This window comes from Colletes gigas, unplaced genomic scaffold, assembly GCF_013123115.1.
Source record: "Colletes gigas isolate AHSC1104 unplaced genomic scaffold, ASM1312311v1 Colletes_gigas_Sc00021, whole genome shotgun sequence".
Lineage (NCBI taxonomy): Eukaryota > Metazoa > Arthropoda > Insecta > Hymenoptera > Colletidae > Colletes > Colletes gigas.
Window position 1 is genome coordinate 3685788 of NW_025106650.1, and position 24556 is coordinate 3710343.

The window sequence follows — 24556 nt, forward strand, 5'->3', positions numbered from 1 at the left end:
GCTCGACCGACCCCTCGGTTGCTATATATACACTCCTCGAACGACTTCCCAATATCCCAGTCGTCTAAGGCAGGGCCTGCTAGAAAGCCTTACTGATGAGTCCACTGGCAGGCCCGGACGAAACGCGCCCCCTCCTTTCCTTTTCTGTCCTTCTACGAATTCTCACGAGATCCCCTACCCGCAGCGCCACACATATATACATGATGTCCCTCAAAGAATCGTAATTCATTCTCTATCCAAGTTATAATCTAGAAATTAAATGTATGCATTCTTGGTGCATTTTCAAAATCAATTTGATCGAAAGCGGAGCGTTACTCCAAAAAATTATATTCGTCAATTTCGATTATCTTCTTCATGTAAAATTATTCCAGCTCGATAATTCTACGCTTTGAGGGACACCCTGTAGAGAGATTACGATTACTTTCTCTTTAATAATGCAATTTGTCGTTTAGCAAGGCACCTTATAATACATTTACTTTGGAATACCTAGACTTACTATCAAAGTGTCAATAATAAATAGTTAAATATATCATAGCCATACGAATACAACGCGTGACAAAAGTCAGTTAACCACTACTACTATAGTAATTATAGTCGTGTACGCTCTACTGACTTCTACTTTGTACTCTTGCAGTAAACTGGCGGAGGAAAATAAGTTTCAGTTTCATCTCGATTTCCTATTATTTTCTCATAGCCTATCAATTACAGGTGTCGTAACCACACTGTAAATGTTTTGCAACGTTAGTTTCGAAATACGAGAAACATACAAATGTTCGCCCCACGCTACATTTTAAAAACTCCCATATAAGTGGAAGATATTCCTGATGCTTAACGTCTCAGAAATTAACAATTAATATTCCATTTCCAACACTTACTAGTTAGTTATATCAATAACAATATATATATAATAGTAAATAACTATAATAATAACATATTTTGTTCGTTACTAGCTATGGGTTGTTTCTAACAAAATATAAAAATATATAGGAACTGTTTCCCTTTATCATTCATAACGTACACTGACTCCCTGATAATTGATCGAATAAACACAAACAGGTTCGATTATCCTTATACAGTTACAATACTGTAGTTTATTCATCTTTGGTACCTGAAAAGTAAGTGACAAATAATTAGATTTTGTTTGGTTAAAGCACAGAATCTGGAGTAAAAATCATAACACGTAGTTACCATTTTTCGCCAATAGCGAATAGATTTCTTAAAATATTTTGTACTTTTCAAAGTCCATCGGAGCTAAATAATCTCGCTGCAGTTGAGCCGCCATTGGTGCAGTTATTCTACTATCGACATTAATGTGTAACTCTTCTTTTTCCATACTGATCCTAAACGTCGGCACATTTTCTTTGTTCTTCCTAGCCGAGCGATTCGAATTTTTCGATTGAGTTTCTTTCATCGAAACAATTTCTTTCGTCTGCTCACCGACGAAATGCATTTGGCTGCATATATTATTATTTTGGTCCTGCATTGGCAACTGGAATTCACCCATCAAGCTTGTCCTAAATCTTTTTAAAATAAGTTTCTTCGTCGGCAATTCGACCGAGAAGGACGAGGAATTGGAAACTTTCTTGCGAATGTTTTCCACGCCATTTTCAGACGTCGTCTTTTCCATGCTTTCCTTGGTCGAGAAAGCAATCTTTACAGTCTGCTTCGCCTTCTTCTTCGATATGTTGTCAGTTTTGTTTGCCAACTTCGATGGGCAGGATCTCTTCAGGTAGGATATCCGTCGGTGATTGCTGAGTAAATTTATCAACGGTATATTCTCTATGTCGATGCTGGTGTAAGTAATCGAATACTTTAGGTTTACATTTGACTTCACTTCTATATCTTTGCTAGCAGGCATTATTCTCGCTAAGTTTGTCTTCGATCGCAAATTGTACGGATTTTCATTCAGTTTATCGATAGCTTTGGTGAAATTCTGATTGATCGATGCCACCGTTTCGGTGGTTATCTTGTATTTGGTTCGCGACGTGACCGCGTGCATTCTTTTCTCCGGATGCAATTGCTCGCAATGGATATAATAATCTCCTTTAGTGAAAAACATCATCTCTGCAAAAGCGAACAGGATACTTTCAAATTCATTTTTCGTGCAAACGTACAGTGAGGGTAAAAAGTATTCGTACACTAGTCAATTTGAACAAAAACTTTGCAGAACTTTGTTTATTACAAAAGTATGTTAACAAAAACATGCATACATATTCATAGAAATCTCTGGAACAAATGTCATTAACAACAAATTATTTATTTATATTTATTATGAAAATATTAACAAATTTCCAGAAATTGACCTAAAATATACGCGTAATAAGTATTCGTACAGTCTTTGATTCGTAACATTCCACATAGAACGATTACAAGATAATCCATGATATGTAAACATACTTAGCATCAGTATGTCTGGAGACGCTGTCGGTATAGGTAGTATCCTGAATTCAAACATTATCAACGAAATTATCAGTAAAATGGGACAAAAACGCAAGGAAACCTCTGAAGAAGAAAGAAAAATTGTTATAAATTTACATAATAAGTGTAAAACACTGAGTGAAATTTCTAAAGTTTTAAATAGACCGAGGTCCACGATTCAAGGAATCATTGACAGATATGGCGATCGAAAAACTGTAAAAAATAATCCAAGAAACGGACGTAAACAAATAATAAATGAGTATACCGGCCGATGGGTAATTCGAAAAATAAAGCAAAATCCAAAGATAAGTGCGGTGAAAATCACAGCTGAACTTAAAAATGATCTGGACATTAATGTATGCAGTAGCACAGTGCGTAATTTTTTACGGGATAAGGGATATCACGGCAGAGTAGCTCGTAAGAAATATTTCGTAAATGAAATTAATAGAGAGAAACGATTGCAATTCGCGAAAGAGTACGTTAATGTTCCTATGGAGCACTGGAACCGTATTATATTTACTGATGAGAGTAAATTTAACATATTTGGGTCAGATGGACGATGTACAGTATGGCGGAAAAAGAATACCGAGTACGAAAAAAGAAATTTGAAGCCGACCATAAAGCATGGAGGAGGATCAGTCACAGTTTGGCAGTTAGGCTCTATGAGTGCGAGCGGGGTTGGATCCCTCCATTTTATCGATGGTATCATGGATCACAAAATGTACACTGATATTCTAAAAGAGCATCTTCAGGTTAGTGCAAATAAAATGCAGTTACAGGGCAATTATATATTTTTACAAGATAATGATCCAAAGCATAATGCTTATAATACACGTCAGTGGATCCTATATAATGTGCCGCAGCAATTAAAAATCCCTCCACAGTCTCCAGACGTAAATGTGATAAAGCACTTATGGAGTCATCTTGAAGAAAAAATTCGAGACCATCACATTTCTTCGAAACAAGATTTAAAAAATGCACTTTTAGAGGAATGGAACAAAATTTCTAGTACTATAACCAAAAATTTAGTAAATTCAATGCCGCAAAGGCTTAAAGCGATTATAGAATCTAAAGGAAATCCCACTAGATACTAAAATAGCAAGTAGACTGATTTTTGTTACGTTTATGTACTAAAATTTACAGTTTTTGTTGTAAAATTAGAAGTGTACGAATACTTATTACACGTATATTTCACGCCAATTTCTGGAAATTTGTTAATATTTTCATAATAAATATAAATAAATAATTTGTTGTTAATGACAGTTGTTCCCGAGATTTCTAAGAATATGTATGCATGTTTTTGTTAACATACTTTTGTAATAAACAAAGTTCTGCAAAGTTTTTGTTCAAATTGACTAGTGTACGAATACTTTTTACACTCACTGTAATTGTATATTCTACGTATGCCATTGGTATTATAACAATCTGTGCCAATATTTTTGTCAAGTATCGTGTATATTAACATTGGTGTTAGATTAAAAGATTGTTATTTTTTAATTATAGCCGTATTATTATTTATTTTCGACGGCGAATTCGATACTGCTCATCCAAGTGTGGCACGACGGCTTTGTCTTTTGAAACAGAAAACAGCCACAATGCGAGTCACGCGGCACGCGGCATAGATCAAACGTATTGTTTTACATCATGGCATGCGTCTCATTTAACCTTATTTAGCATTTGAATAATTGTCGTTACAAACTGACATGAACCGAATGTTCTTGGTTGTTTATTAGGGGTATACAGTACAGTGTTACATAAAAAAATAGGTACACATTAACATTTCCATTCTTGAAATTAGGAATAATTTGTTGTTATTAATAATTTTAATTTTTTTATGTTTTCTGAATCAACGATAATTAATACAATACAAATTAATTACCGTGTTAACTACATTATTTTACAATTCCATTCAACTAACAAGTCCACTTAATTTCGTCTCGTTACCAGTATGAATTGAAACCACTTACGCAAACGAAGTTCATTCCATTCGACCGATTTCACAACCTGTGCAATTTTGAAGCGAAAATGCACAGGAGCTGGTGAAATTTGATTTCAGGATCAAATAATAACGCGAAATGATATTTTGTATTAATAGATTTTCCTAATATTGTTCGCAATGCATGACATGGTAATATGTATTTAACATTTGGAGGATATAAATGATAAATTGTATAGCCGAGCATCATACAACATATAATTTTCAAATAACTAATGGAGGCATAAAATACAGTAACTGTAGACTCGAAGAGAATTTCAGATACTCGAATAATATCTGCGCACACCTGTTAATCGTAAATAAACGTTTGGTTATCATCGCATGGGAGGTCGGTGATAATTGGTTCATTATATGTAGATGGTGAAATGAAATCAAAAGATGAGTTTGATACTTAATCATCAGGTTATTATAGCAGAGTATTTCAGACGAAAGCGTGGCGCGCAACGGGAACAGAAAAGCAACAAAGAAAACGTGGCTACGCCAATTCTCGACTCTATGGATCGTTTAGTTTGTTTAGACCTAACACAAATAATCGTATCAGTCTCCGAAATAAGAGACGAAGCCTTCGGTATTGGTTAAAGCCCTTCACAGTCTTTTCTAACTCTGCTCGAGTTTAGAATTTGTTTAAATTCGTGAATACAGTTTATGTCTGTTACGAAATGGAGGATAAATCAAAGACGATGTTTAAGAAGAAACGAATAATATTTTTCTCCGTTACAGAAGATAATTTTTAAACGATATAACGAAGCTCACGAACATTCTGACTAAAAACTGTGACAAAAATATCGTTGGAAAATGTTGGAAAAATTGAAATAAAACTCTGCCGACGCGTATAATATTAATGAAACGTAAGCTGTGCAAATATGCAAATAAAAGAATTCGAGCAGTCCGTTATTGCGTTCTACGTTTTGCATTAATATTTAAATAATGTTTACTTACTGCAACATCTGTACACGTGCAAATCCAAATGGATCCTCTCCTCGTGGCGCTTTACGTTGTATTGTCGATTACTTGTATAATGGCAAGAGGAGCAGGTGTAAATAGTCTTCGGTTTTTTAGGTAGAGTTTTCTGCGATTTATGAACGTCGTCATATTTATTTCTGCAACTGCGTAATAATTACTGTCGACGCGCAGTACGAATGGGTCAAAATTTCGAGGACTTCATAAACACGCTTCACGCGTCAGTTAAGTTCCAAATCAACAAATATTTTTGCAGCCACAGGAGCAATCTCCATTAAACGCTTCCCACGATACACAAACATTTGCTCACTTTGGAAATTTATTCTACAGCCAATTTGTACGAAATTTTTAAATCGGGTCTCTCAAAAGACCGATCGAAGCAAAACGATTAAAATTGAATATTTAGCAAATATGGACCTATTTCATTTCCAAGATAGAAATTTAGTAATCACGTATGCTTCAAAAAATTTCCATCAAGCGTATGACAAACTTTTTCTCGCTCGATAATATTTACAAAATTTAAAACAGCACAAAATTTATTTTTCGTTTTTGCAGGCACGGGTGCAATTTCCATTAAATATTTGAATTTTACGAAATTACGCAATCGAATACATCAACTTCTCGCGATTTGAAAATTTGCTCACTTTGCAAACCTATGCAGCAGCGAGTTTTAAATGAAATTTTAAAATCTGTTCTGTGCCAAACGATAAAATCAGTTATTTTGCAAATACCAATTGATTGCCCTTTTCGTACAGAAATGTATAGTAGTTTCGAACAATTTTTAGTAAATGGTTACAATTTTCTTATTGCCAGAACAAAGCCATTCTTTTAACCATTCTTTATCCTGCTGTAATTTTAAAGATATATAGATAAACAGAAAAACGTTTGTATTTTCACTTTGAAGAAATAAATTGTCTCACAATAAATTTGCACACTTTCAATAAAAACAGGTTGCACGACTTCCTTTGTTTAGTACAGGTTGCTGGACATGAGCAACAATAAAAATTAAAATGATAAAGATTCAAGGAACTTGTCACGAAATGGTCACAATTTTCACATTTTGCCAAAGGAATTAATTATTTCGTGGACATAGAATTTATCGTACATGAGCAGCGACAGAAATTGAATTGTCACGATTTTTGTCCATTGTAGAAGAATAAATAGGAACGTAATGATGGTTCTTACGAGGTTTTCACGTCCGTGCTCGTGTTTTTTGATTTCATATTGCAAACTAAAAATTCGCCAAGGCGACCTGGTCACCGAGATCCCAAACGACGTCTCACGCACGCGACCGATGACGAACTGAGGCCGCACGTTCAAAGGGAAGGATCACGTTTGACACCAACGAAACCGAGCGCACGTGTATGGTTAGAAGGGGCTTTCACCCATCCCCTGGCGTTCTTCGCGGCTTGTTTGACTCACAAATATACCACTTATAACGAGTTCGTTATTTCTAATGCCGTTATAAAATGAAAATCAAAACGCCCCTTTTCCGACAACACGATATTATTCACAATCTCTATAGTTTTTTCCTTTTATAGCGCGAAGTCTTTTGTTTTGGAAAGGCTTACTGTCTTATTTAGAACGGATACTTTTTAGTAAATATAATTATTACACAAGTGATTTTAAAAGTCGTACAATGTATGTTTTAGGAGAAACTCCATTGTGAAAAAATCCTCCATTTTTGAGTTAGTCGTTTCTTCTTGATAATCCTGTAGTTGAGATTTGTTTTATTCGTAGCATTCACAGGTTTGCTTAAGGGAAGAGTATAACATCGAATCATCGTGTCGATTTATATGTTTTACCATGTTGAAGTAATGTTTATTTTAAAAATTCTACGTTCGAATATTTTTCTAATTTTTTTACAGAAAATGTTCCATTTGTATAAGCATTAAACGTTTGATTCTATAGTGCTCGAATATTTTCGTACCCCAATGCATATAATTGGAATGGACACAGACTCGAAATTGCTTTCAACCATGGTTACTATGTATTGGAATCGTCGTGATTGGACGTGATGTTTATAGATTCGGAATACTCCAAAACTTTTCCATGTCGAATGATTTCATTTCATTTATTTTGATATATTGCGTTCAATTACGTAAAAGTTATATCTTGTTGGTATTGCTGACAACTTATTTTTGGGCACAGAACGATACGTATTTTATCATCTAGATTTTACAGGCTAGTTCACCAGAAATGGAACGTCATATATTTTTTGTCATTAAAATGAGAAAGTACAAAAGAAATTCGAAATAAAAATTAAATAATTTCATAGGAAATTTTCAGCGTTAATTTGTTATGACTCTATTTGGTTTGGAGTTTGTACGAGTTGCCATTGGAGAATTGTTTAATTTAACAATGATCATATCTGTATTATAACTTATAGATTGTCATTGAAATCGCAACTACAGTGAGTCGTATAACAATCTCACTTATTCCGGACTGAGCAGCAACATTTAGAGGAAAATAAATTCAAAGTTGATCGTCCTTATCTCTTCTCCGAATGAGGCAAGCACGTATGTATTTACAAACAGGATCGTGATAAGACAGCTACATAAAGAGGCACGTGCCTCTGAACGCCGTATTGCATGGACAGGTGTTTCTAAAGTTAAAATCAAAATTCAGTTCACTAATTCAACACTTTGTAGTTCGTATAATTCGTGTAAATACTTTGAACATATTGCAAAAACTGGATTTCTAAAATATTTCTAAAATATTTAATTCTATGTCGGATGTAATGAAAATTAATTTTTGTTTACTAGAAGATCGTAGACGCGTCTTTAACTCCTTAAAAGTAATAATTAAACTTTTACTCTTTTATCAAAAATACGTAAGAAAGGTAGGAAATTTGTGTGTACGAAAAAATTTGAATCTTTTATTTAAGGTGTTCTTTCTTGTTTTGCATTTGAAATAATTTATGGTCAGACCTTAATAGCAGTAATTATTTATTCACGCTGATCACATTTCCGATAATACCAAATTTTCGATACGTCCGTAATGCACATTCCCGAAACACTTTCAATGTCGTACGGTGAGGCGACGCGACGCCATGCATTTTAAGCGGCACCTATCTGCCAAGAAGTTGCTGAAAACGAATTTCGATAGGACAACGCGACACTCGAATAATAATCAGCGTTAATTGCAAACGTGCGTAATGGTCTCCTGGTTGCATAATGCGCCTGCGAGCATTCCGCCGGCGTGTTTCTTGCGAGTCGTAAATGGATCCAGTTTATTTTTATTGTTCTTCAAACGATACAATAAAAGTGTCCCCAAGTATACCGATTCGAAAGCTTACTTCCCACCAAAACTTTCATTCGAACCAGATCTGTTTCTAATCGAGAACCAATTCCATTAAAAAAGTATATTTTTTGCCGTTACGAGCAATATTGAACGCGTTTGAAACATTTTCAATTCGGAAAAGTTTGACCAATTTTTTACGCATTTTTTGAGCGATGGTTGTTACAGCAACCACAGATTATTAAAAAATGTACATGTAAAAATGCATTTATAAAATTTGACACCTTTAGTTGTACATGAAATCTATACTTTATACACACGTAGTAATTGACGTATCATTTTATATTTGCATCGAGACGGAACAAAGATTATTTTTCAGTAAAGAAGAATGATATAGGAAAAATTAATCCCATCTTAATCAAATATTCGTACCACAAATATTCCTTTTATTTAAGAAATTAATTCAACTCTGAATAAACCGTGTTAATGAAAATCATGTAACCATGTAACTTATACAAGGCCAGCTGTAAAGTTTTGGAGTGTTTTGTCTACAAGATGGGCTCGTTAAACTATGATTAATGTGTTTCTTCGATATGAGCAGCACAGTCTAGTTGTAACATTAAAAAGTGTTGAACGATTGGTCGCGTCAATGGACAATGCACAGTTTACGTGTAATATTTCTTTAAAAGGAGGGTCAAGTATACAAGGTAGATTTCTATGAACAAAGCAAAAAGGCTTCCATCTTCTCTGTGTGCCGAGGCACGCATTTAACCCCGTAAGTTTCGCGACTTAGCAGCAACGCGGCGTCTATAAACCAGCTGCAAGTAGAACAAGACCGAGTCGCCGATGTAAGGTGTAAGTTGTACCTGGACAAGTACGTATCGTGCGTTGTACCCGTCCCGCTCGTAAAAAGCATGTTGCTCGATCTCGAGAGAAATAGTCCTGGGGAAGCGATCTCTGCAACCGGCCACTGAACCCACGACCTCGGGAGTCAAATACACCTCGAAGACGCGACTCGAGTCTCCAAGACGTATCCTACTCGTAAAAACTGGACCCTGAAGCAGCCTTGTCGGGTACAGCCATCCATGGCAGCTCGGAATCATGGATCTCGTGAAATTTCAACGACTGCACCGAGCTTGCAATTGACGCTAAATTTCATTGGCGCTCGTCTCTGCCTTTCCACACTGATTTTCCCTGCATGTCTATCTTGCAAACGATAGCTGTTCGTGAATATTACATTGAGAAATCTGGCATTTACAGAGGCTGTTGGTTGTAACCGGCGTGTCTCTCTCGATTGTCTCTCTTTCTTCCACTTAAAGTTAACGCGTTGACTGCTGGTTTTTGTTCAAATTGTAGTGTGAAGTATAGAAATATCATTAAATATTTTACATTATAAAAATACTATGAAAAATTAACGGACGTGACATCTGAAGCGTTCATTAAACGATGTGAATTCACAGTGTTTGAAATTGCGTTTATTATTTGTATCTTAGAATAAACTTTGTTTTGGTATGTGCATGGTTTACATTAATATGGCACGGTTTACTCGTGGCAGCTTTTGCTGGGTTCAGAGTTTCTCGATAGCAATTTCATAGACTACCGTTAGGTTACAGAACGTGATAGTTCATCTGTAATTTCGTTTTGATGAGACCGGCTGTTTTAACTTTCCGATTGCAGCGATAGGTTGTTGCGTTTCTTGTTTTCTTTTTATGCCTGTGATCGTATTCGGTGTATTATTAAGTTGGAAACACATCGTGATAGTTCGAACGATTCAAGACAGATTTGGATCTTGGTGGAATGTAAAATAGAATCCTGATTTTGTCAAGTAACACGTAAAGATTAAAGTCGAAAAACATTTTAAGGAATGATATGTTGCTGTTTAATTCTTTTCTGCCATATTTTACACAGTAGAGTACTTGGAACAGGTCAGGTGAACTTGCGACTCGTAGGAAAATGTAATGGTACTTTCATGACCGTATTTTAGAATTAAAATTTTCTCATATCTCTTAGGAATATATCCATGGTTCAGAATCTACCATAGCTGTTTCGGGCTCTTGGGATTATGCCACAAAACCTTCTACCGCTTTTCCAACGAATCTGCGCACAAAATTCATACAAAATGTATGAAATATGATACATTAAATATTGATGACGTCGTGTTGAGGTTCAGGTTTCAAGATTTTTCTTACCTGTTCGTAAATAATTCATATGGAGCAAGGGTTGCAGTTACGAGTATAAATGTTCATTTTAGAAACAAATTTAGGATTGTTTATTTTCGTGATTCGAGCTATATACATTCGTATCAATGTTCCGTCGATACGAGTGCCTCGAAATGTTGACACTCTCTATTTGTTCCGGAAACGAATAACCAGTTTCATGTTTGATTTCGTGTTTGTAGACTATTAGAAATTGGCAAATCGGGATTTATGAGGTGTACACAGTGGATTTAAATGGACGACTATGTTTAATCCATTTTTCACCGAAATTATGATTTAACCCCTTGCACTACTCTCAAATTCGGAAGAAGCCGTGTCTAACCCGAATGATCGGAATGAGTCCTAAATATCGGAACTTGAAACACGATATGTCGATCGACGGAATATCGATATTTACGAGTTCGACTTGTGATATTCATGTTTTGACAAAATGTCCGTGGTGGACGGAGTGACGTTAAAAAATGAAGTCTTCGTAGGTTATTTCAACAGGGGGTCCTGAAGTCAGAGGGAATATTCATTCGCGTACGCGAATCGTTTCTAGTCGTTTTCCCAGTCGACGTAGCAGAGGGACGGAAGCGGGCTCACCGCGGGAAAGAATTATTATGCGAAAAGTTCGTGCTCCTCGTTTCTTCCCTGATGGACGATTAAAACTTCCACCGTCGAATTTACAAATTCCTTCGGGGCCCTCGCTGGCGGGGGCATTAGTTCGCCTCGCCTAGCGAACTTAACCGAGCCCTACCATTGCCAACCTCGAATTAGAATTTAAATCTGCGGAACGGTTCCCTCGTAATGGCTCGATTTCTTTCGTCACGGCAACGCGGATGGTTAACCGCCCCGGGACACTCCACGGCCCGTCTTCTTTTGCGTTAGCGCGTACGTGCTGGCAAATTGCGAATTTAGATCCACTCCATAATTGGACCTGGCATCGGCGCTAATTCCGCGGTAGGTCGCGGCGTTAAGAAAATTTCGGTGGCAACGGTTCGGTAAACTCCCCGTGTCAACATGGAAATATTTAAGCTGCTTACCGTTCAACTGGTTCGGACAGGAGTAATTGGTTTATGGGAGAATTTATTAATAACAGCGAATATGTCGCGGGGGAGAGTTTCTGGTCGAGGAAACAAGGCCATGCATTATACAATCCCCCTCATTTTGAACACACGACTGGCAGGAGAAAACTGTTACGACATTTCGCAAATATTGTATAAAATGTGTCTCTAATATTCGTAATCACGATCATAAAATATGAGATATCTTGTAAAATAATGTTGAATTAGAGAGGTAGATTTACAAAAAAGCTATCTGTTAGTAAATAAAATTTTAGGCGGTATTTTCCAAAAAGAGTGTGTAATAATTCCGGTTATTATTTTGACGATAGCTGTCTAAGCAACGCTTGAGAAAATCATCCTTACTTACATTTTCATGTACGGGATGAATAGCTTCTGCCACACGAGAATCTAAAGCTGGTTCGTGCCGGTAAGTGTGCCACTTGCTTCAGCTTTTCTCCACTTACATCAGCTAGATTCTGCTAGATATTCTCGGAGGAGAATCTTTATGCTTCGGCTGTTTGTCATTCGAACATTCACGCGAATACATTGCCTGTATTACTTTCCTCTTATCAGCTACGTGTGCACAATTATTCTTAATTCCTCGTCCGTAGAAACCACATTTTCTTTTAACGGTTTTATTCTCTCAATATTTATATTCTTTATAATATTTCACTTTTACATAGACAATTCTATAGAACAAAAATTATTGGTTCATTGAAAATTTGAAAAGACTTCGACGATTGGTTCGCCAGGATCCATGGAGTGTAAATATATGGTGTGATACTCTGAATTTCACAAGTCGGAGAAATCGGGTGTGGTATGGACATAAGGGGTATCTAGCTCCTATTGCATTTATAGCTTGGGAAAGCTGAAATAGAAAAATTTTACAATGTTGATTCGAACGTGGTGCAAATACACGATAGCTTGCTCTTTCACCTGATCTATAACTCTGGACTCGTATCCTTGGGAAATTGTGAAAGTACTGTTAAAGAAGCGGAAAACTCGTTTTCCTCAAATTGCTTTGTACACTATTCAACTCAGCGTCGTAAGTTACACAAAAGCACTAACTTTTGCCACAATGTTCCCTTTAATTCGTGCCTGATAACAGCTTATTATTAAAATTTGACAACGTGTAACACCAAGATATATACGAACCGTTTATTTAATAGTAATTACCAAGGGTTACAAAAATTCGATAAAAAAAAATAGCGGTGTTAGTCTCTGTGTTAGACGTTCCGCGTAAGATTCGAATTCGAATTGGTTCGGAACGCGCGTCAGCGACGGACGCATGCGCGTTGTTCCATTTCGTTGCGTTCGGGAGGGTTCGTGACTCGTCGGGGGGTCGCGGTTCGGAGTGGGGATGCGTCGGTCCGAGAGGGAAAGATAGCGTAGTCGCGGTCCGTTGTCGGAGCCGTGAGGTGAGACGCGAGAGAGGGTGTTTAGTCCGCGTGTCGTTGACAGCAGCGGCGACCAGCAGGCCGAGTCAGACGACGCTCGACAGTCGAAGCCGGCCTCTCGGCGTACGAGTATCGAAAGAATCGCGAGAGTTCGATGTTTCTCGCGGCGTGAACTTTAAGTCACCTGTCAACGACGCGTCGCGTATCACCGGCTCACGGGACGTTCTCATGCGGGTTTTTTTCCCCCAGTGCGCCGTGGTTAAGAACACGAAGAGGTTTTCACCCCGTTTGGTGCGGTACAACCGTGTGTATCCGTTCGCCGACACGTTTCCGTTCGCGTGTGACCAGTGTGCAGAAGTGTGTGAATGCTACGGCGAAAGCGTTGCCCGTCAAGATTACTGCGAGGACGTTCCCCCTGGCCGATTAACTGTTAGGTAAGTCGATTCTATTCGTTGCCAACACGTATTGCGACGTCCCTCGTGGCCGCTGCTACCGTCGACGTACCAACGGCATCGTCCTCGGTTTAATTTCGCGTTTTGGAGCAACCGTGTGACATCTCAAAGCTGTTGATCGAAGAAAACAATGTTCATCGTCTCGTATTTATCGTCGAGTCTTGTGTATATTTATGAAACAGCGGACACGTAACCGGACGTGAAAGACACGAGAATAGCAGACGTGTTCCGTAATATTTCGAGGGACGATGACCCGTGCTCCGAGTCAACTTTGATCGTTGAGATTTAAGTTTCCCCGAAATTGACGCACGACCTTGACGCCTTAGTTCCCTTTTCTTCCGTAGGGTCGTGTTAACGGAGCGGTTTGTTATTCTTCGGGTTTTGATCGGTCTTAACGGGGGTGGGATAATCCGCTCGCTACCGAATAACCTAGTTATACCACTCGAATGACAAGGCACGCTATTCCGTGACCCACATAAACAGGTGTACACGTAGACGTTATGCGTTATGCATCGGGGTCCTTTTAAATTTGTCGCGTAACGCGTCGTTTCGGGTGTTCGACCTCGCGAAAAATCGACGCAACGATCTACCCGGCTGTTTATCTTCGAACCCGGGTACGTGCAAGCGCGTGCTCGTGCCTGATCGTTAAGAAGATAACGTTGGGAATTCCAATAGCTTGCAGTACGAACGCGCCCGGTATCTGGTGACAAACGGTGCATTGTCCGAATGTAAGCTAAGACCAGGTGATTACACACTCTCTTGTTTCCTATATAACGAGCATTTGCGTGTTGCGAGTTACGAACCTGCCCCCAGTTCACTGGCACGAGGTTCCTTTAACATTTTAACCCTTTTCACTCGTGAGCCACCTTCAATGCAAAGAGCATTCTGTCACCCCTAACCAACGATGGATTTTGGAGCACTCTTAATATCCTCGATCAGTAATATGATAGCAGATTAGAATAGTTAAAAATAAATAGTCCAAATAGTTCGAATATGATAATTAAATAGAAATGAGAATGTCTTTAAATGTACCTATACTGGAACCTCTCGTTTTTCAATCGTCAAAAGTTAAAACGTGAAATTTTGAGAATCCATTTTTGTTTAAATCGCAAAGGTGGTGTCACTGTTTAAAGCAAGCTTCATGGGAATTTTCTGGCCGTTTTATGACGCTTTTTGCTCATCCACCGGCTCTCCCTTTTGATATAGCCTCGCTCGGCTTTGGTTCGTGTTATTCGCTGGATGATTTGAATTCATTTCGCGTGATGTCGCAGACGTGAGCAGAGAGTATACCATGCTCTGTGTACATTTCGCGTCTAGGAAATGGCACCGATGTTTATTCTCTGTTTTCTTCTCTTTCTTTTATTTTTATTGCGACACTTTATTTGCGAGTTTGGTAATTCAGAACCGTCAACTCGTATGACGGTCGCACGTGAAATATCTTATCAACAGTGCACGCACAGACCCTGTCTAATAACTTTTCGTTATCTTTCGTGGAATTTGTGTGTTTAATCGACGCAAACGCTCTCGTTCCTGCTACACGCACATTGTTTATGGCATTGTACATATTTTTGAACGAATCTCCGTTGTTTGAATTTTGAAGAACGTACGCGTAAACAATTTTTTTTTGTCGTGTGTACCATGTAGCTTTTTCCTTTTCATGAGTAAAGTATTATTAAACTTTGTTTCGTCGTGCCCCTTGCATCAGAACAGACTGATACTGCATACAAAATACTCTTCAAACATTTGTAACTGGGTATGTAAGTAACGTTTCGAGATAATGTTCGCAGAAACGTGTCTGTCTTCAAAATAAGAACGAATTTCATGCTCGAACTAATTATAACTCTACAAAGCAGAGTGCGTCTGCAGCCCTGTTCTAAGTGAGTTTGTAGACAATTAGTAAGGGAAATTGTTACTCGGTTGATATACTGTTTCAAGAAATGCACCAAGATGCACCTGCAAAATTGTAAATTTTGATCATGGTTCAAAAACAGAATATTCTTGATACAAACCGACTTTTTATTTTGTGTATAAAAACAGATTATGGCAAAGTACTAGGCTAGAAGGAAGCTAAGAACTATTTGTATTATTAATTCTACGAATGCTGCAGCAATTAGGCTCTAATAATATCTGCATGTACGCGAACGTCTACATATTATTATAATTATTACGACTTCCTAGATTTTTACCCCCCACGATTAGTCGGGCTTTGCCTGTTTGCCAGTCATAGTTCTTGTTGCAGCATGCAACGACATTGTAATTATATGGTAATTTATCTCGTGCTTTCGTTCTTGTTGCTTTTTATTAAGTGCGTTCTACGGCGTAAGTCACGCGTCGCTGTAAACACGTACTCAACTCCCGTTTTCTTTTCAACCCTTAAGTGCTGATTCTGGTCTAGGATCGATCAAAAAATCAATGATGGTGCTCTGAATACTTTAGTGCCCTCTCTTCGACAATTAGCCTCTTCGCTTGGCCAATTTTAAACGCAGATCTCGATTTAAAAAATGTATAACTCACGTGAACAATCTAATCTGAACTACGCGACGAAAGACAGCTGTTCGGTCTGCGGTAATTGAATTTAAAATATGTAAATACATCGAAGCAGCGAAACCTCGTAAATACATCGCGTTCATCGTATATCATTAGTCGTGTTATCGTTGTACGCGTTGATTACCTTAAGCGCGCTTGTCGCATTCGTAAACAAAATTTAATGCTTGACAAGATTGATTCGTCGGAACGGTCCGTAATTCATTGAAGCAACAAAAATATCGCTGATTTCTCCGCTCCATTTAAATTACGGTACATTAAATCGTGTTCTTGGTTAATGGTTTTCTTATGAGCGTAAAGATAAAAATTCATTAACGCGGCAATTTCAGTAATTACAGCTTGTACAGTGTATCAGAGGCGCGTACGCGTTAATTTGCGAGAAACGTAATTTCTCATTTTCGCCGCGAAATTGATTCGACTTAAGTTTTTAATCCTCTTAATTACGCGAAACACCGAATTCTTCTTCCGGTATTGTTAAATCCGTGTCCTTCTGTTTCACGATTACGTTTCAACGTGGAACTATTCCATTCTTCTTTGATCCATTGATTGTTTCTATAATAATTCACATTTTGAGATATTTTCTACAATATTTACGTTCCTATGAAAATATTTCTCCATCGAATTCCAGCTGAATGTAATGAAACAGAATGTATCGAACCGCTAAAGGGTTGATAAATTCACGAGCTGTCGCGTGCAATGTTGCAGTAGGTGTTTATAACGTTGAAGGTGTCGTCGAGTAGTTGAGAAATTTGCGAAACAAGGTCGTGAGATCATTTTGAAGGCCTACGTGCTCGAATCCACCTCTTCTCGCACCTTGGGTCTCACGTTCATGACCTACGAATGTGGGTGCTGGTATAAAGCGCCTATATCCTGTAATACCAGTGGAACAAGAAAGAATAGATAGGAGTTGACCGCAGTCGCTTGGAATGCTGCCGGCGTTCCTGCCGCATTAATGACGAGCAAACGTTACGTGCATTATTGCGGTACTTATTTCTTATCTGTCAGACCCGAGCTAGACAACTATAAATCCATCCCTTTCTCTCTTTCTCTTCTTTGTTATCGGTGTTGCACCGAAGCGTGCGCAATCGAACGGTTTTCCACTCCGGTACTCGAGTCTCTCTCTGTTGCTTTCGACTTAACTTTTTGGGAGGGACTAGCGCGTTTAAGCCCCGACGATGTCGTACAATTCGCTTCAGCGATGTTTTACGCGAAAGAGAAAGACGATTGTATAAATTAAAATCGAGAAGGGACACGAGTATTTTCGCGTATCATAAGAATGTTTTTCCCCCATAAATCGAAACAACAACGCAGGCATTTTGTTTTAATCGTTGGCTCGCGTTTGTTTTCGACGCTTCTTTACGCCGAGTAAAACATAGCACAGATATTTTTGCGCTCATCATTATTCGTACCCCTCGGGTCTGGTTTTTATTAACGATGAATACTTTAATCGACGCGGCTTAAATTTTTCGGTAACATATACAATTCAAATTCGGCCCCCCGGCTTTATTCAACAGCTCGATACACCAGATATAGTGATTTCGTTCGAAATTGTTCGTCGTCAGCTACTCGCCAATCGCGGAGAGCAAACATTTTGTTATGCGCCTAAAAAAAAAAAAATAAAATAAAATAAAAATATTTCTGCGTCGGATTCGGTTTTGCGATAAAAAATGACATGGTCGAATAATCTCTTTTCATCCGTACATGTATATTTGCTTCTGTCGTTATATTCAAACGGACCATCCGACCATTTAATTAATTCAAGTGGATTCGTCAGCGTGCCGGGTTAAAAGAACTGCAAGTGTCGCTGAAAGCTCTTGCATCGAGTATAGATGGCGAATGCATCCGCACAGAATCATCGAATTGATTTTTAATGATCGTGTTCATCGACGATAGAAAAATTGTACTCGATTCTTATTAGCAGTCAGTATATTTGATCAAGTCACAGAACTTCCTTGTTGTCGATGTGAAACGCGCGATGCTTTCGCATGAGATTTCAATATCGTCAGAGGTTTACGTCACTTTTACCAAGGTGAAGCACGTTTGTGAAATAGTCCCTTCGATTCAGTTTCAATCACCCAATAAATGCAATTTAATTGTCGTCGAAAGTTTTACTCCCACGACGAGAGAAGTACTTCTGTCGACCGAAAGTATGAGACCACCTGGCTTATTGTTATCTTTTATGGCAGACAGACGTTAAATATTTACTTTATGATCGCAGTTTACTACCATACCATTTGTTAGCTCAGCGTCTTTAATACTTAGTAATTTTAGAGTTGTAGGTGTCGTTTATGTTTCTTACCAGATATTAAGAAAATAGAAACTCGAGACACCAGTGGTTTTACAGATTCAGAAAACGTAACTTCATCTTTTTTTTTTCAACGATCAATTAAGAAAATTTACAAGAAGCATTTATTTATCCCATGTAAAAATTTGGAATCACTCACGGTTGTTTATATTTAGTTAGGGTCAATGACCCATCAACGTACGCAGTTGACAGACGTCATTTCCTGAAATAAAATCGTCTATACTCTTCGCAATCGATTTTTTAGATAAACTTTTTATTACGAGTCCTCGAGCAGACCTAATTTCACGATTTTTGTCAAACAGATTCTGTATTTGAAACGTAGCAATAGTAATTTCCATTCCTTCTAATTATCTTGTACAATTTTTAAATTTTAAATTACAATTTATTCTATTCAAAGTTCATTCTAATTTCAAATTTGATCTATTGAAACATAACTTTGTTTTCGCCCTATTTCAGTTGATCGCAATACTGGAAATAGTCTCTTCGAGACTCGCGTTTACATCAATCATCCGACGTTTCCTCCACTTCTATTCCTGATATCGACCCCGACACTATTAACAATCATTTCCTCGACTCACTTTCTCGCGTTTCCGTCGATTCTAACGTAACAAACACATTCTTGAATTACGATAGTCGTTCTGTATTCACTCTTCAATCGATCACTCTGGAAGATCTATACAAAGTTTTCAAATATACTAAACTCACATCTTTTCGCCCGCACACTATCCATATCTTTCTGCTTAGACCGTCTATCGCACCTTTATAATAACTCACTATCGACAGGCACATATTCCGTTCAATGGAATCTATTCTGTCGGTTATTATGCTTCTCGAGTCAACAAATTCTGCCACGATACAGACATCAATGATACATCGTTGCCTTTTTTCTTGGCCAAATTTTTCAAAAAATTATGTTCAAAGCATTCAACGCACTGAACAATTAATTCTGAATTCTAACTTCCACCTCCGTAAGGAGTCTCGTGCTTTGGAAAGGCTCAGTATTATACTTTCCACAGCTCAAGCATAAACAAGCTCGTTATAGTTGATAGTAAACGAAGCATCAAGAAAAGTTCGATTAATTAATTTCCACGACGATGTATGAACTATAGGCCGTGGCTGGGTTTGGGACGGGAAAAAAAGCGAACGCGATGGGTCGATGCTCGACGTAATCAAGGAGTCGGCGACGGATTCCATTCAACTTCAGAAATGAAGCGCAATGCATCTTTAATTAAATCTCTGGGTACGTTCGCGTTCGGTGCTCGAAATTTATTCCGTGTATTTCAATCTCTGTTATACTCGACCCCAGTTCGTTCCTCTTTCCTCCCGCCGTCGTTTTTCCGTGTCGAGTTCTCCGCGTTCTCGGTACCCCGGTTTTTGTACGTCTAGAACGTACGTCGTTTTCGTCTTTGGATTTTTTCCAGCTCGTGCCACAAATTCTAAGCGACGTCGTCCCACGGACAGTCGAGGTTTCAAAGCGGATTCCCCGGCACGAGGTGTAACAACCTCGTTTTCTACTATTTTCGTCCACGATATAGCTTAACTACGTACGTGTTCACCTGCTCGTAGCAGTTTGTTCTGATACAGGGTTGAGGGGTTCCCGCTGGTACACTCGGAATCTCTGCATGTTCGTCCTACTTTCGTTGAAAGTGATTTTCAGACTCTTTTCGTTATTAACCCTTTTACCGCTTCATGAACACCACTTACGGTTACCAAAAAAACACACATTCTTTTGCATACCTCACAAAATGTTACGGAAATCACGATCCTCGATTTACATTAAACGAATATTATATCTAAAATATCCCCATATTAACTATATTCCATTTGTGTGTAATTGGTAACATGCACTGCACTGGACACGATGACTACAAATAATGTTGACAGCGGAACGTGTTAAACACGTTTTCCTGAAACCGGTCTTTTTAAAATGCATAGGTAATTTCTCTTGGAAAGAAGCTATATACAGGGTGTACGGTCACCTCTGGGAAAAATTTGAATGGGAGATTCTGGAGGCCAAAATAAGACGAAAATCAAGAATACCAAATTGTTGATTGAGGCTTCGTTAAGAAGTTATTAACGTTTAAAATTCCATACCGATCGGAAAATTTTTCGGTGAAAAAAGAAAATTTCAAATCGTTCTGAAAAAATTATTTTCAATTGTGGGGGTCAATTACAATCATTTTTGGTGAATACATATACCCCCGAAATCCCACGCACTTTCGAGAAAAAAATTCGTGTAGGTGGACAAATTTTATTAATAATTTTTGACAATAATTTTGTTAATAACTTTTTAACAAAGCCTCAGTCAACAAATTGCTATTCTTGATTTTGGTCTTATTTTGGCCTCTAGAGTCTCTTACTAAAATTTTTCCCAGAGGTGGCCGAACACCCTGTATACATATCAGAGTCAGTTATTTTGCAATATGTGCAATTGTTCTACGATGTTTACTTTCCCTTAGAACGTCTTATACTGGCGTTCTACCACCCTCCGGTAGTCTCACGCGCGAACAATAGTAATAATAGCGGGAAAATGGAGGATCGTAGGCAACCGTTTGCACGTCCGTAGTAAAATGTGCAGTCGAAATCGGCAGAAAAGAGCATCGGTGGTGTATAAAGTGCGTCGGGCAGAGCATTTAAATTTTAAATGGTCGGTCGGCGTACCGTTGTACGCGCACGCACACGTTGTGTCATCCGCTTCGGGTCGGATAGCTGTAATTCGCTGTTGCCCCACGCCTCCTGATCGAACCGTCCTTTTTATCGTGCGATCGAATCCCAGAATGGGTAGATATTTGCCCGACCGGATATCTCGTACAGTTTCGTCGTTCTCCCTCGGATATATTGCCCATGGATTATTAGAAGTCTGGCCCGGAATGATTGGTTATACGAAGCTCCATTTACCTCGCTGCCCCTTTTTTCCTTTCTCGATATTGGTCCTGCATCGGGAAGAATACGAGGAATCTCCCCGTTCGAAGAGTAATATCGAACACGTGCAATGATTCCGGAAGAGATTTTAAATTTGATTTATCCCTCGCGGCTGTTTGTGCAAGGTTTAGACCAACCGATTTTCGCGTATTTGCGTACGTTAAAAAGTTTCCATCCCCGCGAAATCGCGACCCCCCGGGACTCGGCGGAAATTAAAGGCACCCTCTGGCAAATCGCGACGTAATAACTCTTTGTCTTTTACCCTTGTCAATGTATTATAAAAAATGATGTACGCGAGTAGGGGAGGCCGAGGTTAATAATAACACTTTGGCTTTGGAATACAACAATTCTAAAAGTATTACGCTTATATAAAATGTTACCCAATTATCTGACAGTATTCGTTCACGGTTACTATATTCGGTACGATAGATCTTAAATTGCCCCGCGTTTCTTTTGACTCCAGTCTGCTCTAGATCTTACTTTTGTTTGTTGCATCGTGGTATCTAGTTTTAATTCCTCTTCAGAACTCGAGACTTTTCCTGACGTTTCGATGCCAGACGAATTATTCGAAATTTCGTCCACTGTATTACCTGCGAGTTACGAACTAGTTATCTCCTTAACGAAGCAAATTGAAACGATAATTGATCATAAAACCGAATTAACGTTCGTTTTCCTTCCGTCGTCGCGGCCGTTTAGAAAGGTCCACGGTTATCCCCGCGACGCCATTGTATTCAAATTAGTTTAATAGGACGCATCGATCAAACGACAAATCCTAATTACGGATATCGCGGTCGGTATCTGGACGTTTCGTGCACGCGGAACAAACCGCCACTGTCCGAGGAAAAATTTCAATCTCGATTCACTGCACTCGTACACCCACGTGCATCGACGACGCCGGCCCATTAATTAACCTAAATGCAACCAGCTCTCGCAGTGGACACAACCGTCCCCTTTGTGTCCCCGACCGGTCTGTGCCGGTCGACATCGATCGACAGAATAAACGTCGCTTTCTATGACGGGCGTCGTACCGATCGATTTGTTCTTCGGTGTAAATGCGGCTTAACGGAGGTTGCTTACGGTTCTGAGCGAACTCCATCCGGTTGCATAGCGACTTGCAGGCAAACATGTGGTTAGACCGGTTGACTCAGACAGGTCGGTTTGGTTCTCCCCATTGGCCCTTTCTCCGTTCCTCTTTGCCTTCTCTTCGCGGGTTTGCTTCTCGTTCCATCCGACTCGATCTTCTCCCTCTAACTCCTGATCTATCGAGCGTATCTCGGCGGCATCCTCCCGCGGCATTATGCCGCTGCATATATTCGCATATACTATAACTGTACACAAGGTGCACACCGTGCATATATCGGGGGTTATAACCCGTATACGCGACGACAGTCGTCGAATGCTCTCGCCGCGATCGGATATTTGCCGTTTCCACAAAAAAAAAAAACGAACCTCTTGACAAGATCTGCCCGCGTCTTCCGCGGAAACTCTGGGAATTTATAGGTGTTTCCAATAACAGCGACAGAACTTTCGGATCGTCCTATCCGCCATGTTTGTTATTCGAGTCAATTTGTACTCGGTAGTACTTTATTTGCGTGCTTGCCCTGTAGTTGCATTCAAACACCTGGAGGCAGTCGTGATTGTTCAAATGGTGCACCAAGGCTAACGGAACTCAATCGGCACACGTCGATGTCACCACGAAGAAAAGAAAACTACTTGCTCACCTGTTCTCCTAGACAGCGAGCATATGCTTCGAATCTATCGCGAAAATATTTGGCTACCGTTTTGCAATTCTGACAATTAATTAGTCATACTTGAAAATAGTCGCAAATTATTTGACAGACCTCAATGTACGCCTGTCATGATTGCCTAGGGAATATATTAATTATATCTATCGTGTTATCGGCTTTTCGTCAAGAATCTTACAAACAACTAACGAAGAACATCGTATTGCATAGATGCACATCGATAAATGACTTATTTTCGGTCCCAGTCGTAATCCGTCGTCGAATTTACTCGTTGCAATTGCAGTTTGCGGATCGTAAAGGCCAAGTTTGGCCGATCGAAAGAACCAGGAAATAGAAAAGTGTCGAGAATACCGACCAACAGGGGAGAAGGTACTCGAGGGACAGACGTCGCGATGATCCCACGCGTTTTTCGTCGGTTATGGAAATGCGGGAACGGCGAATGCGCCGGATGCGAAATCGAAAAGGCGACCGCCGACAGAGTGGACGGCGTTCTGCAGCGAATCACCGGGGGAATATTTTTATGATTTCTCCTTCGATGCGCCGTTTTCAATCTACGCGTTAATAATCGAGGCTGGGTATCGCGGGGAATGGTTCTGAAAGGTTTTGGATATGTTCGATGCAGCTATCACCGAGTTATGTGCCGTTTTCGTTGTCGGACGATGAAGGTAATTCTGTTATCTGGCCGCTGCAGACGTTCGTGCCAATTTCACTTTATAGAAGTTGAAATATTACATTAAAAAAATATTTGGTACAGACATCGTTCGATTGGGACCGAAAATAGGTAATAGTTTTTATTACATCCACAATGTGCAGACAAATGGATAGCATTATTTGATTAATTTTTGTATAATTCCGATAGACCAAACAATTGACAAACTACTGAGAATAGGTGGATAGACATCTTGAAGCGCGACGAAATATGTATTTCACTTCCGCGGGATTGCGAAGTGTTGTGTGCGCAACTTGATGAAATAAAAGAACGATAAATGATGTAACCCGTACGTGTTGATGGATGTATGGAAAGCATAAATACGCTTTGAATATCGCAACGAAAGGAAGTTTGTAGTTTGCATTGCGTTATTGGTAGGCGTTGTTGCCGGCTTCCGTGTTACTGTATCCGAAATAGTCATAAACTCGCATTCCGTTTAAACATTCAGCGATATTCGAGGTGTACAAACAGCGTCGGCGGAAAACAGGATCCGTAGGAAAGGGAAAGGAATAATTATCGGCGAGAAGCCCGCTGTAAACGTCGCGTGAAGCCACGGATAATTTCACGTCGCGTTGAAATTCATCCTGTTCGCGGTATAAACGGGCG

At 39.1% G+C, this 24556-nt stretch overlaps 2 protein-coding genes across 4 annotated transcripts in view; one reads left to right on the forward strand and one right to left on the reverse strand.

Annotated features, from left to right (window-relative positions):
* Positions 1–1216: 1216 nt before the first annotated feature.
* Positions 1217–22792, reverse strand: LOC122401087. The gene is made up of 3 exons (XM_043403024.1): positions 22574–22792; positions 5354–5483; positions 1217–2064 (listed from the first exon to the last, which is right to left on the reverse strand). Exons 1-3 carry the CDS (start codon positions 22790–22792, stop codon positions 1217–1219), a joined length of 1197 nt encoding a protein of 398 aa, XP_043258959.1.
* The window catches only part of LOC122401073 (putative polypeptide N-acetylgalactosaminyltransferase 9), a 348351-nt gene continuing 337091 nt past the window's right edge, over positions 13297–24556 (forward strand). Inside the window, exon 1 of one of the 3 annotated variants that reach the window (XM_043403009.1) lies at positions 13297–13707. The gene's annotated coding sequence lies outside the window, so the exon portion shown is untranslated. The remainder of the gene's footprint in view (positions 13708–24556) is intronic. The other 2 variants (XM_043403011.1, XM_043403010.1) reach the window with 2 other exon arrangements.